This window comes from Osmerus mordax, chromosome 4, assembly GCF_038355195.1.
Source record: "Osmerus mordax isolate fOsmMor3 chromosome 4, fOsmMor3.pri, whole genome shotgun sequence".
Lineage (NCBI taxonomy): Eukaryota > Metazoa > Chordata > Actinopteri > Osmeriformes > Osmeridae > Osmerus > Osmerus mordax.
The window spans coordinates 15823591-15839404 of record NC_090053.1 but is presented as its reverse complement, the minus strand read 5'-3'; the positions used below and the strand labels follow the sequence as shown (position 1 = coordinate 15839404).

The 15814-nt window shown below is 39.4% G+C and overlaps 1 protein-coding gene across 3 annotated transcripts in view; it reads right to left on the bottom strand.

Moving 5' to 3' along the window:
* The window catches only part of ckap5 (cytoskeleton associated protein 5), a 43000-nt gene extending 27466 nt beyond the window's left edge, over positions 1–15534 (bottom strand). For all 3 annotated transcript variants that reach the window (XM_067234425.1, XM_067234426.1, XM_067234427.1), the window contains exons 1-5: positions 15456–15534; positions 13917–14010; positions 13210–13403; positions 470–676; positions 119–290 (exon numbers count right to left, since the gene is read on the bottom strand). In XM_067234425.1, coding sequence (XP_067090526.1) covers positions 119–290; positions 470–676; positions 13210–13403; positions 13917–13973 — 630 coding nt within the window. In that variant the 5' untranslated portion in view covers positions 13974–14010; positions 15456–15534. The remainder of the gene's footprint in view (positions 1–118; positions 291–469; positions 677–13209; positions 13404–13916; positions 14011–15455) is intronic.
* Positions 15535–15814: the final 280 nt, after the last annotated feature.

Genomic DNA, 15814 nt, shown 5'->3' with positions numbered 1-15814 from the left:
ACTAAAAAATTGGCTGCGGGAAACCCTGGAACCCATCATCATGGTTTACAGCGGCACACGGTCGCTCAGACTTGTAGGGCGCTTTTTTACACCACCACTAGTAGAGATCTTCACTCACCTGTACAGAGTTAATGTTCTGGAGGGGGGGACGCAGGGCATCCCGGATCCATCTGTAAATCTCGACTGCTAATAATTTGGCCTCGTCTCGAACTGCCTTCTCTCGAGACTCAAACTGCTTTGGCAACACTTTCACCACAGGCTTCAGAGTGATTATCTTGGAGCCAAACTCACTGAAAAGGGGTGTACAAGATATCAACATTTCAGATCAGTTTGGCATAGCCCACATAAATAACTCAAATAAAACACAGAAAGGTAAGCAAGTACTTTCTGGAATCTGTCGCCTACTCAGCATTGCGTAATTTAGTCCAGACAAGCCATTGCATCATTAAAGCCAAGGATGTTTACTCACCTAAGTCCCTTCCTTAATGTTTCAATGCACGATACGATAATCTTAGGGTTTTTGTTGTCGAGGCCTTTCAGTAGCTCGTCCTGGACCACCTCAGCCTTCTCCATCTCTATGTACATGAGGCAGATGTCCATCCCCAGCTCCTTGGCTCGTGCCTTGGGCTGGTTGAACACCTTTGTGACCACTCCAGAGACCACCTCCCCCGTGGTTCTGCAAACACAAGGACAGTTCCAAGGGTAAAACTACTTTAATTTAATACTTTAACTACATTAACTGATTTAATATCAGTTTGCAATGTTAATGTCTGCTAAATGACTAAATGTAAAATTGATCATTTCAAGGTCACAATGTTTGCGCTGTGTGAAATAAAAGCATATAAGCATTTATGTGTTTTTTTTCCATCTTCCTGGGTACCTTCATTTATCTATGCCTGATGGTACTTTACTTCCAGGAAAGTTGTGTAAGTGTAGATACAATGAGATCAATCAAGAATCAAGTCGATAGATCAACAAAACGCTATGCTCTAGAGCAGGGGTCCCCAAACTTTTTTCTGCGAGGGCCAGATCATTTTCCTTTCTTTAATGTGGTCCCACCGCTCAAGACCGCCCGGTCCCAACACAAGCTCTTCTCCTGTCTGGCCCCCCAGTGGTGGAATCAACTCCCCACCTCCATCAGAGACACTGACTGTCTCTCCACCTTCAAGAAAAGGCTCAAGACGCACTTGTTCCGGGAGTACAACGGTACTTAGGAATGGTTCGCTTGACCCGATGTTAGTTTCCTCAAGGATCACAATGACTCTTGCTTAGAGACTTGTTGCTCTTGTGGTTAGTGGTAAGTGATTTAAAATTGTTGTACTCGCTGTGATATATTGTTTTTATTATTGTTGCTTGTTTTTTTCCACAGGTACACTTGCACTTATAGCGGTTCATGTTGTTTAATTGTAACTTGTTTAACTACATGCTCTTATGGTTCTTCCCTTTGGCACTTACTTTGGTTGTTCATAATGTGTGCTTCATGTTTTGGCTACTCGCAATGTTTTTGTGGCTATCTTGTTGTTATGATCAGTGACCTATGCACTTTGTAAAGCTCTCTCTTGGAAGTCGCTTTGGATAAAAGCGTCTGCTAAATGAATACATGTAAATGTAATGTGGGGCCGGGTCGGTCTGTAACAGAAAATTACATGGTCTGGAGTAACTACCAGTATTATTGTGGAGATTTTATTATGATATTAAATGTATTCATTATGATTAGTTTATTATTTTGTTATGCATAGTGCTGTCAATTTAACACGTGATTAACTGCGTTAACGCAAACCCATTTTAATTTTTACATTTTTTTTATCGTGCGATTAAGATTTACATTTTTTTTATCGCGCGATTAACGTTCTTTTTGGCCTAGCAAACGTTGTAGTTTTTTTCACATGCTGTTGCAACAACTACTGACATTAGAAAAACTACAACAACACACCGGATCTAGCTATACCGGAAACAAAACGACAGGCACGCCACACACACTTGTTTGGGCTTGCGAGCCGGCTAAAGAGGAGTAGGCCTAGGCTAACGTTATGTTTTGAGTGGATGGCGAGCGCGAGACGCCGAAATGGATGCCAATAAGATTCTGAATGGAAAGTTTACTTTTAAAAAGTTGCCAAATGGTTCCATTGACAAGACCAAAGTGATCTGTGTGTTTTGTCGTTGTGAACTGAGCTATCATCGCAGCACGTCCAATCTGAAATACCACTTGATGGCCAAGCACACAGCTGATGCGAATTCTCCGCCCCCTCGTCAAAGCCAGGCGATTGCAATGTTGTTTTCAAAAAAAAAAATTATTGGACAAAAAGAAATGAAGGGACATTAAGAATGGATAAAAATGTGCGATTAATCGCGAGTTAACTATGCCATTAACGCGATTAAATATTTTAATCGTTTGACAGCACTAGTTATGCACCATACATCCGTACATATAAATTGGTATATAGCCTATTAAAAGAGCATTATTGGGTGTGCTTTGCCTTCGGCAAGGGCACAACCTTTGTTCTCTCACATATATATTATTGTGAGAATGCTGTCAGCTCCTTCAGGAGATGGTTTGACTTTTGGTATTTCTCACTTTTATACTTTTTAAGACATTAAGGTTTTTGTGCAAATTATTCTCCCATTAAAAGTAATGGTAAATCCTTTCAAATCATTAAAAAGCTTCATCCTCTTTCAAACGTAACTACTTCAGCATACTTTCAGCTAGAGACACCATTCAACCTTTAAAATGTTCACAAGACATTCAGCTATTCCCAAATGATTCAGCTTTTTCAAATATTCAGCCAATTTTGGATTATGACAGTTTGAAATACATTAAAATGTTTGCTCCTTCTTGATTTTTATGAATGAGCAGCAAGCAGAGTGGCACACTGCTGGCTGCTCTTTTTCTGATATTCAACTAAATTGTCAAACAAATTCCTCTAACGTTCATATAGTTTAACGTACAGAAACAAGTTATACCTTAAAATGTAGGAAGAATTGTCCTCTTTCAGCCAATGTAACTACTAAAGAGCTCACTCTTACAGATTTTCAGCTATGAGCCTTGAAGCAAGAGCAGCCTTTCAAATTCTCTCACTAACTTCAATGGAGAGGTGGGTAAAATCCGTCAGAGAAAGCAAGAAGGAAGACGATTTCGAAACTGCCGGTAGAGACATATTTCTGACCGCACAGACATATAAAGGACATCTCTAGTTTCGGCAGAGTCTTGGGTCTCGGAAAATATCCTCATTTTATTGATTGGACGTGTAGTTTTGCGTCTAGGTCAACTTGTTTGAGGTGTGGATGCTAGATAAATGTTCGTTTTTCTCTCTGCCTAGCTCGTTAGCTATCACAGCTGCGCCATCACCGTGGCAACCAAACAGACACGCACCATGAAAGCAGAATTGGGTACACGTTTTCGAAACTGCCAAGAGTTGTATTTCTGACCGCACAATCATATAAAGGATATCTATGGTTTCGGCAGAGTTTGGGTCTCGGAAAATATCCTTATTTTTGGGATTGGACGTATAGTTTTGCGTCTAGGTTAACTTGTTTGAGGTGTGGATTCTAACTACATTTCTGTTATTATCTCTTATAATCGAGCTAGCGCGATGGCTCTCCATAACTAAAAATGTTTCGACTTCTTTTCCACAATCGACCAAAATGGCCAAACAAGGTATGTACATTGAGCTTAAAGTGTACACAATCTAGCTAGATCATTTTTATTTTAGCAAGTTTCACAGAAATCTGCAAAAATCGAGGTTCAAGACTGTCATAGCTGACCGTCACGAACAGCCAAACCGGGGCCGGGGTACTGTAGTGTTTGCTGCAGCTGGCGTTAATCCTACGAACAAACGCTTCGTAACTTGAAAGTTTTTACTTTTAATTGACGATATTGAACACAGATGTTAAGTAAATTGTCTTTACTCTAAATATATTCTCAGTTTTCAATTTGAAGCAGTAAATATAACAGTAGGAATTCTCCCACGACATCCGCTCGCTCTGCTTTGACTAACAAATATGTTCTCAGTCCACCATAGCTACATTAGACGAGCTAATTTTCGAGCACTTTCGATACAAGATATAGGCCATGTTAGAGTTAATAAATATATATATATATATATATAAAATTGTGTGGGCAATGTAGAACAGCAGTCAGATTTGACATATGATCTTTTGTTATGGCCATTCTAGTGACACTACGACTGTCATCATACGGCGAAACCAGGTCACATAGCTAGCGTCCCAGCTAACACAGTTACGTTGCCCTTACGTTGCCGCAACGTCACTCGATGACCAAACATAAGTCTTTGGCGACGTTGCGGGACCGTAATCTGTGTCCAATCCCGACCGGTTTTTAGCTAACATTCTGATAAAATGCCACTTCAAATATTGATAAAAATAATCGTATCACGTTTCAGCTGATTTACTGATTTCACGTTAAGCTTTAACTTCTTACCTTTCGAGCTAAATATTGTTTAAAAATGTAGAGTTAGCTTAGCCTTTACTATAGCCGGTCAAAAGACGCTGGCGCCAGTAAATTAGCCGTGCGCTACCCTTGTCCAAACCCGACCGCACTTCTAAACACTGGCCGCTGCTGTTTTTCTGGGGATATTAACTTGATCCAGGGTCACCAAACTGACCATCAATGCTGTAAACAAATCCGGGGACGTAGTTATGTCCTCAACAATAAGATATCAGGCTTCAACATCTCCAAACTATGCGATAAAATCTCAATTTGACTGTATACCACCACCTGCTGGATGTTTTGTTGAACTCTTCTCAAAGTTTGCTAGCCCCCATCCCTTCCTCCCCTCGACTACAGATCACGTCACACATGATAGTGTATTTTCATTGGCAAGACAAAGTAGTGTTAAGCTAGCATTGAAATACACATATGCTAAACCATAGTAGCAGTACGATGACAACACAGACACACTTGTCAGAATAAAGATCGTCGCCCAAGCGTCGCCCGAGTGTCGCCGAGTGGTCTTTCGGCCAAAGTAACTTTCCTATATTATTTAGACATGTAAACGTCCATATATGTTCATGAAATTTTACACGTAGATTGTTTGGTATGCCTAAAATAATACTACTTACACTTTGCTGGCGATAGCAAAAGAAAATGCTGGCAAAAAGACAGGAAACTGAGTGTAGTAACTTCGTAGTTTACAGCGGTCGGGATTGGACACAGTGACGTTAGCTACGTTTTTCCAGACATAATATTCGTTACCTAGCTACAAACAAATGCTTCGTAACTGAAGAGTATTTACTTTTTATTGGCGATATTGACAACAGAGGTTAAGGAACTTGTCTTTAATCAAAAGATGGTCTCCGTTTTCAATTTGAAGCAGTAGATATGGCTTACTGTAGAAAGTCTCCCATTGCATCGTCTCTCTAGCTTAGCTTCGGCTACAGATGGACGACAATCACGATGCATGCATTATTCATGCCTACGGTGTTAATACAGTCTGTAAAAATACCACTTTGACACACGTGCAAGATGATCCGCTGGTTAGATGTAGCATGATCTTATTTACTACCCACAATAGTTCAACTTTTTTGCAGCAGCATTTTAATCAGTTAGCTCCAGGTCCTCTCTAAAATACATTTCAGACCTTTTGAAACCTGAGCAAATGACTTTCTACTAAATTTTCAAATTCTTCTGAATTATTTCTCTTTTTGCATTGTTCTTCTCTTTTCTGTAGTTTTATGCCTTCGCCCAGCTCCTGCCCCTTTCAAAAATACCTTTCTGGCGCTTTGAAGCTTCAGCTTATAACTTTCTACAAAATGTTCACTATTTTCCGCTTTTTTAGCATGGTCAGCTATCCCCATTCAGGTTTTCAGCATTCTCACTGCTGTTTCGCAGGAACAGCCGTTTCTAGTTGTTATTATTATTATTATTATTGTGAGAATGCTGTTAAGCATTCTCACTATTGTTTTCCTGTTTCTCTTTATTATTGTGAGAATGCTGTTAAGCATTCTCACTATTGTTTTCCTGTTTCTCTTTATTATTATTATTATTATTATTATTATTATTATTATTATTATTATTATTATTATTATATCAACTTCTTAGTTCTTCCGCCGTTTTTTGGCCTTTAACTAGTTCTGCATACTTTCACCGATTCCTACAATTTATGTATCAAAACGTTCAGCTCCTTCAGGAGATGTTGGCTATGACTTTTGGTATTTCTCACTTTTATACTTTTTAAGACATTAAGGTTTTTGTGCAAATTATTCTCCCATTAAAAGTAATGGTAAATCCTTTCAAATCATTAAAAAGCTTCCTCCTCTTTCAAACGTAACTACTTCAGCATACTTTCAGCTAGAGACACCATTCAACCTTTAAAATGTTCACAAGACATTCAGCTATTCCCAAATGATTCAGCTTTTTCAAATATTCAGCCAATTTTGAATTATGACAGTTTGAAATACATTAAAATGTTTGCTCCTTCTTGATTTTTATGAATGAGCAGCAAGCAGAGTGGCACACTCTGCTGGCTGCTCTTTTTCTGATATTCGACTAAATTGTCAAACAAATTCCTCTAACGTTCATATAGTTTAACGTACAGAAACAAGTTATACACTATTGTTTTCCTGTTTCTCTTTATTATTGTGAGAATGCTGTTAAGCATTCTCACTATTGTTTTCCTGTTTCTCTTTATTATTATTATTATTATTATTATTATTATTATTATTATTATTATTATTATTATTATTATTATTATTATTATTATATCAACTTCTTAGTTCTTCCGCCGTTTTTTGGCCTTTAACTAGTTCTGCATACTTTCACCGATTCCTACAATTTATGTATCAAAACGTTCAGCTCCTTCAGGAGATGTTGGCTATGACTTTTGGTATTTCTCACTTTTATACTTTTTAAGACATTAAGGTTTTTGTGCAAATTATTCTCCCATTAAAAGTAATGGTAAATCCTTTCAAATCATTAAAAAGCTTCCTCCTCTTTCAAACGTAACTACTTCAGCATACTTTCAGCTAGAGACACCATTCAACCTTTAAAATGTTCACAAGACATTCAGCTATTCCCAAATGATTCAGCTTTTTCAAATATTCAGCCAATTTTGAATTATGACAGTTTGAAATACATTAAAATGTTTGCTCCTTCTTGATTTTTATGAATGAGCAGCAAGCAGAGTGGCACACTCTGCTGGCTGCTCTTTTTCTGATATTCGACTAAATTGTCAAACAAATTCCTCTAACGTTCATATAGTTTAACGTACAGAAACAAGTTATACCTTAAAATGTAGGAAAAATTGTCCTCTTTCAGCCAATGTAACTACTAAAGAGCTCACATTTACAGATTTTCAGCTATGGGCCTTGAAGCGAGAGCAGCCTTTCAAATTCTCTCACTAACTTCAATGGAGAGGTGGGTAAAATCCGTCAGAGAAAGCAGGAAGGAAGACGATTTCGAAACTGCCGGTAGAGACATATTTCTGACCGCACATACATATAAAGGACATCTCTAGTTTCGGCAGGGTCTCGGAAAATATCCTCATTTTATTGATTGGACGTGTAGTTTTGCGTCTAGGTCAACTTGTTTGAGGTGTGGATGCTAGGTAAATGTTCGTTTTTCTCTCTGCCTAGCTCGTTAGCGATTACAGCTGCTCCATCGCCGTGGCAACCAAACAAACACGCACCAGGAAAGCAAAAGGAACACGTTTTTGAAACTGCAGGTAGAGTCGTATTTCTGACTGCACAGACATATAAAGAATATCTCTGGTTTCGGCAGAGACTTGGGTCTCGGAAAATATCCTTATATTTTGGATTGGACGTACAGTTTTGCGTCTAGGTTATCTTGTTTGAGGCGTGGATTCTAGCTACATTTCTCTTATTCTCTGCCCTCAGAGCGTTAGCAATCATAGCTGCACCATCACCGTAACGACAGACACGCACCACTCAGTCTCTCACACAGGTGATTGGTACGTTTACTTGACCATGAGAAACCCGATTACTAGCAATTGTCGGTTTATACCAATAATACGATTACTCCGTTTACATGTGTAATTAGTTATGCGATTACTCAATAAACGCGTCTACATGATTCTTTTTTATTAATCGTTGTATGCTCCACGGCCAAAACTTGCACCATCATCCTTCTGCAACAAAGTGTCGCCGTGTCTTCCTGTATCGGCTCTACTGCTGTATGTTTCATTCCATCAACACATTGAATCCTACTAAGAAAGCCGAGTAAACACACTCAATGGTAGGCTACATCTGCTACTGCTATTACTATCCCAACTATAATTTCAGCTGTTAAAACGATAATATTCTTGTTACGACTAGCTAGCCTACTTCTTCTGTTTAACAGTTCAACTTTCAGCTTCTCCCGCATTGTAGGCTATTTTAGCTGTTAGCGTTGTTAGATGATGCAGTTCAGATTCCACACTGCCTCTTTTGTGCGACTCACACATTTTTTTAATTAATTTCAGCTTTCAGCTTGCGGGTATTTTCTCATTTCTCACTTTTATACTTTTTTAAATATTAAGGTTTTTGTGCAAATTATTCTCCCTTTAAAAGTAATGGTAAATCCTTTCAAATCATTGTTGGAATGCTGCTCCAGCCCCTTTCAAAAATACCTTTCGGTTGCTTTGAAGCTTCAGCTTATAACTTTCTACTAAATTTTCACTATTTTCAGCTTTTTTAGCATGGTCAGCTATCCCCATTCAGGTTTTCAGCATTCTCACTGCTGTTTCGCAGGAACAGCCTTTTCTAGTTATTATTCTTTTTGCCCCCCTAAAACTCAGTCAATATTTGGCCTACATAGACAACCTAGGTGTCAAAAGTTTCGTCTTGGTAGCGATTGAGTTGCTTCTATTGGGATTTACGTTCCGTTGCATGGTTTAGGCTCAAGTTAAGTTTTTGTGGCGAAAAGTGAAGCTAACGGTGGCTAATTTGCTAGCCACAGTCACTGACGTTACTAACGTCACTACGTCACTAACGTCACGAAAACACGCGTGACTACCTGTAGCAGAACATTCGTTTCGCATCTGTTAACTTGGGGGATAGCTAGGCTAACTATAGCTTTACTGCAAGGCAGCTGCAGAAACGCCACAAGCAAAGAGGCTAGGGTGATAACTATTTACTCATTTTACTTTGTGATGTGAAACACAATTGTGAAATGTAATGTACAATATTAGCTGATATTATTAAGGAAGTAGGCCCACATCTACTTCGGAAACGGTAGTCTACTATTTCACTGAAGCATTAGCATGACATTAGCCTCTGTTGCCCGGGCAACACACATACTACAGTGGTCTTTGATGCATCTGTTTTCAATCGTTAAAATAAACATTCCTCACAAATACATTTTCGTTGTAGGATTTATTATGACATGACAAGTAAACGATTTGTTGGTGAAATTATCATTACTTGTGGTTTCAAACCAGTGTTGCTCACTGCAACGCTGTAGCCTACGCGAGACACACTACAAAAACATCTACACAGCTGGGAAGTCAAACGGCGACAGAACATGTTCGGCACTCCCCTTACTTAAATCAAAAGTCTTTCAATAGGTGAAACTATCTGACTACTAACCTGAACTTCATTGCCACAGCCTAAAGTTTGTCAATCTGTTCATGATAATTAATTTCAGCCTAAACCGTACAACGGAACGTTAAATCGAATTCAACCAACGCAATCGCCAAGACGAACACAGCAGTAGTCTAGTACTGTACTGTAGTAGTACAATTTACTGGGGCAGCTTCTCCACACAGGGCTATATCGCATTTTGCGTTGTTACTGACTGATCGCTACCAGTGAGCTTTTTATGGATGAGCGATTTTCCACTAAATAAATGTCAAGCTTATTTACGTTTTTGGGGGCATATTTTCAGTTAGCAGATGGTAGTGTTTGAATCGCGATTCCATCTTCTACTGCCGGTAACGTCGTAGGATAATCTTCAAAAAGGGTTAATGAATGAATGCAATATGAGTAGCTAGGCTAAATGCCTGAAAATATCACGAGAAGGGAAAACTTAAAAGGACGTTTAAGTCATAGAGATTAGGTCATTTTTTACACCGGTCTGCCAAATGTATTTGTTTTGATTCAGCTATGAGGCTGCCTCTTGCAGGGGAAATGAGAAGATATATTACATTCTACACTTCACTCGTATTTTGAGTTGTAGGCTAAATGAGCAGCAAAAAAAAGATGCTTTTAAATCTATGTCATCTTTATAAATAATAAGTAGGCCCTATGCATTTTTATATAAAATATACATTAATATCAGTTGTAAAAATGACATTACAAAAACGGACCCCTGTGCAACCGACGCAAGCAAGCACACCTTACAATTTCCCCAGAAATTGTACCCTCTCTAGTTACTATCGTAATGACCTTTATTTCATATTCATTGCTATGGAAATCAAAAAAATGTACTTAAGTATGCAAAAATAATCCATGTGAACTTTTTTATTTTATTTTTTATTAATGTCTCTGGCATTGTTCAGAGGGGCGGGCCGTAGTTTGGGGACCCTTGCTCTAGAGCAGGGGTTCTCAAACTTTTCAGCCCACGACCCCTAAAATAATGGTGTCAGTGACTCGCGACCCCCGCATCCACGGAGGTGGTTTACGTATACGTGGGAGTAAAAATAGGCCCTGGATCTGATCCAGACCGGGCCACCAGAACCGGGCCCCGTATACGCCACCACAGCTAACCAGTTAATGCATGCAATACTTGATGTGATGCTAGTTCGGGAGGTCGATAGTAAATGCGAGCGCGCATAGCGCCCGAGCCAAATTTGTTGTCCTTTATTTGAGCGCAAAATATTTTTTGAGCTTTAGTGTAAAATAAACAGCTGTTTTTCAATTGGTAAAACCTTATCTAGTGAAGGTGATGTTTTTTTGTCTTTTAATTTTTCAGCCCCACCCTTACATTTCTTAGCCTGGTTTTCCATCGTTATTCTTCTCCCGGTGCTCCCGATGGCCAGTCCGCTACTGCGGTCTGTGCCGCGGTGGTGGATTTTCAAGTCATATTTTAAATTCTCGTGCTATCAAGGGGTGCTGCAGCACCCTCATCGCCCCTAGTTCCCACGGCCATGGGTATTCCCTCTCCACTGAAATCCAAAACTCTGCCTGTCAGTGTCTTGGCTGAGAACGCTGTCTTTAACGTTCGGTCGCTTGACAGTTCAACTAATGCGTCTTCCTGCTTGTATGTCAGATGGTTTGCCGTACTTACAGTGAATGGAAAATCAAAAGGCTGATGGCTTTTTTATTTGCATGCATTAATTTAACTATTTTTAACTTGTTAAAATGTTGTCTAATATATGCTATTTCTAATTGTTTACAATGTTCCTTGATTTCTGGAAATCATCTCGCGACCCCCCGAGGGACCCCCACTTTGAGAACCACTGCTCTCGAGCATCTGAAAACTAGCTATTGTCCTAGTGCTGATGGAAACCTAACTAACAGCTAAGGACACATGCCGAGTCTTTCCAACACCAGATGCAACAGTGTAATCCATGCCTATGCAGGCCTGACAATAGAAGTACATGATGCCAGCCAGCCTCTCTATAAATAACCATCAGCCAGGCATCAGGTTACACCACTGTCACAGCAGCTCAACAAGTCCAGCTTCCCAGAGAGAGCAGAACAAGCACAGAAAATGTGATCAACTGCTCAAAATGGCTCATCAATAATATAGACCAATGGACACTCATTTTGGCAACATCTTGTGACAACCAGTCTGTTTCACTTGCTGGCAGACAGGGTAAAGTAGATATGAAAGACGGAAGTTAGCCAAGATACTGTGGAACTGTCCCTCTGTCTATGACCCTACAAGCTACATTGTCAGCTAAAGTATGGTAAAGACATAACAAACAATCCTCAAAACCCACATACAGCGATGAATAGTAGGGGAAAACAAACAATCCTCAAAACCCACATACAGTGATGAATAGTAGGGGAAAAAATCCAGTGTTTCCGCCACGGCTAAATGTTCGGACAGACCTGCCCCCACTGCAAAAAGAATCCTAAAGGAAAAACTGAAATTGATTCACATATAAATCACGATTCAGTCTTCTAGCGATTTACACATTTCAAAAATCGATATATATACACATTTTTATAATATATAAAAAAATAGATATTTTTTGTAATATATTAAAAAAAAAATATATATATATATATATATATATAAATAAATATTACTGTTGCTTGCTTTTTATTACTGTTGCTTGCTTTTTTCCACAGGTACACTTGCACTTATAGTGGTTCATGTTGTTTAATTGTAACTTGTTTAACTACATGCTCTTATGGTTCTTCCCTTTGGCACTTACTTTGGTTGTTCACAATGTGTGCTTCATGTTTTGGCTACTCGCGATGTTTTTTGGCTATCTTGTTGTTATGATCAGTGACCTATGCACTTTGTAAAGCTCTCTCTTGGAAGTCGCTTTGGATAAAAGTGTCTGCTAAATGAATAAATGTAAATAAACACACACACACTATTTTTATCGCGAGATTAACATTCTTTTTGGCCTAGAAAACATTGTTGTATTTTTCACATGCTGTTGCAATAACTACTGACGTTAGAAAAACTACAACACCACAACTGATCTAGCTAGACTGGAAACAAAGCAACAGGCATGCCACACACACTTGTTTGGGTTTGCGAGCCGGCTAAAGAGTAGTAGGCTAACGTTACGTTTTGAGTGGATGGCGAGCGTGAGATGCTGAAGTGGATGCCAATAAGATTCTGAATGGAAAGTTCACTTTAAAAAAGTTGCAATGGTTCCATTGACAAGACCAAAGTGATCTGTATGTTTTGTCATTGTGAACTGAGCCATCATCGCAGCACGTCCAGTCTGAAATACCAATTGAGGGCCAAACACACAGCTGATGCAAAATCTCCGCCCCCTCGTCAAAGCCAGGCGATTGCAATGTTGTTTTCAATCAAATAAAAAAATATTTGCACTAAGCAATCCGATCCACTTTTCCATGTTGATAAGAGCATTAAAATTAGAAAAAAATAAATCAAGGGACATTTAGAATAGATAAAAATGTGCGATTAATTGCGAGTTAACTATGACATTAATGCGATTAATTATTTTAATCGTTTGACAGCACTAATATATATATATATATATATTTAAAGTGATTACAAATCAAATTGTGACCACAACAATCGATTCAAATCGAATCGTGAGGTACCAAAAGATTCCCACCCCTAATGAATAGGCTGGTTTTTAAGGGCTTATAAGCGAGACTCACTTGGCAGCCACATGGGCCTTCTCAATGTAAGCCAGCGCTGCCTCCAGGCCCTTGAGTTGGGCCATGGCATTGGAGTCGGTTACAAACTTCTTGATGAGGCCCAGGTACTTCCCCCATTCTGGGCTCTTCTCGTCCTCAATCCTTTGAAACAGCTTCAGGGACTCTTCATACCCGTTCAGTCTGGCCTTCCATAGCTAGGGGGGAACGTCAAGGGAACTATCAGCATTGAGATGTGGTTCAAAGTTCACAGGAGACAACAGACTGTTCTGGCCCTGACCTAGATGTAGACGACCGTCGGCAAGGGAACCTGTGTTCTTCAAAACAATCCTTTTTATGTTACAATTTGATGCAGTGCTTGATCATTACTTTCAAGTAAGTATGATCCTTTGTGACAGAGAAGGATTGTTATATTGAGCTTCACTGCATTGTTAGGCTAGACAGCCCAACGTGCCCCTTTAGATAGAAAGAACCAATGCAGGTGTGTTCTTGCGTTGCTCTGTAAAATACTTTAGCATGTCTGATTAAAATAGATAACATCACTATCTTAAGACATCCTGGTACAAAGTAGTTGTGCATGTATTTACTATAGTCAGCTTGGCCTACTGAATACAGCAGGGATGTGAAGAGCAGGGATGTGTAATACTGCTATCTACAATTGGCTATGATGGTTTGTAAGCAGAGATGTGATTTGGGAAAGCAGCATTCACCTTGTGTTCACATTTCTGGTCGATGGGCAACTTTATCCACTCACTGTCGTCACCCATGGTGCCTTCTGGTGGGTTTTGTCTTTAGCCAAGATATCTAGAATGAAAACATTTTAATTAGCTGAATATCAAAGTCCAAGCTAGCTTGATCAACAGCTGTTGGTGTTCATTCTGTGTGTTTTGTTTGGTCAGATAAGAATGGTATTATACACACACAACAATCAAAAGGATATAAAATTGAATATCTTCATTTGGAAGATGACTGAAAAAAACATATAGCCTAGACTATATAAAGGTTGAGTTCCAATTTGTTGCCAGATGGTAATCATAATGTTATGGTACATTCAACAAGCATCAAAACCTAAGTATTTTCCTTTACCAATACAATATACTATGTAGACTAATAGCAATTAAAGGAGGCCAAAAATACTGAGCATACCCCTTCTCGATCAAGCTCAACATTGTGCCCCAAAACAACCACAAATAAAGTAGCTATAAGGACAAGGATGAGAGACTATAAGAGCTGCAGGGTGTTGTATAGGCTCTCCCTGTACTGCATGTATCTCTCTGTATTGTTTGTGTTGAAGACAAACATGTGATTCTCTAATGCACTCTGAGGGCTGTCGTTTCAGATTACATATTGATCCATTGTAGCGAATACACAGCTTTAACCCTACATTCCATCCATTCTATAACATGCATAGCCTATAGGTGGCTAAACTAATTAGCCATTTAACCACTATATACTATGGCTTTGAAGATAGGATAGCATGTTTAGCTAGCTGTCTAGGGATCAGTTGTTTGAACATTTTATCTATGGACACGTTGGCTGCGTGTCCAAGCTGAGACCCAAAACTGCGACACTTCTCAATCACCTTATTTACATTCTTAGCTAGCAAGCTGACTAAAAAGATAACAACTAACATCGACATAATGTACAGTAGCCGGAATTCTCTGCAACTATGGCTAATAGTGATACGGCAAATATTGATAAGTAGTGAGCATCTGTAAGGCGCTGTCTTTATTGGCTGTGTCGTGGCTGGTTCAGTGGTTGTTTCTGGGTGTGCTGGCTTAGCTCAAACTACCGTCGGTTGAAAAGATTGTAACATCAGTGTGGGTAGCAACGGCAGGCAAAGCTATGCCTGCTACAACTAACAACTAGCTAGTGCTAGCTAAACTAGCAAATTGGCCTGTGTAGTTTGGTAGCTAAACCCAACGATGGTTTTAGCATAAATGCTGACCAATACACTGTAGACAGGGCGATACTGCTCGAGAGATAACGTGGAACAAAACCATATGCAAGCCAGCATTAAGAAAATAGAACACCCACTATTGTTTGGTACAAGCTAGGCTAACAAACGGCAGCTGGATGGCGGGCTACGATGGCTAAGCTAGCTATAGAGCTATATCATTCGCAACAGGCCTAGAAAAAAAACGCAGCACTGACTGTGCAAGCTATGTGCGTGAACATTGTGCAGTGTGACCGTCAACAGAGCTTGCATTATGTAAGCAGTAATAAAACAGTACAAAACGCCGAATTACCTGTCAGTCTATCTTGAGGCAAAGAGATGTTGGCTTGCTAGCTATTTAGATGCAACCGATGTTCGTTCATCATAGTCTGTGTAGCTAATTTGAAACGCCTCCAAGGGCGGAGAGTTTAAGAGGGAGAGGCCATGAGGAAATGGGCGCTACCTCAAGCCCTACCACGTCATGTCTGTCTAATGTTCAGATTCTAGACTAGAGTATCCTACTGTGCGTGAAATATTAATGTTTTTGACCCAGAAAATTAAACAGTTACTTATTTGTATTTTATGAATGTGTTGGTTTGAGAGAGTAGCAGTTCATTAAATAATGAGTGTGTGTATGTATGTGTGTGCGGGTAGTGCGTAGAGGATTTTTAA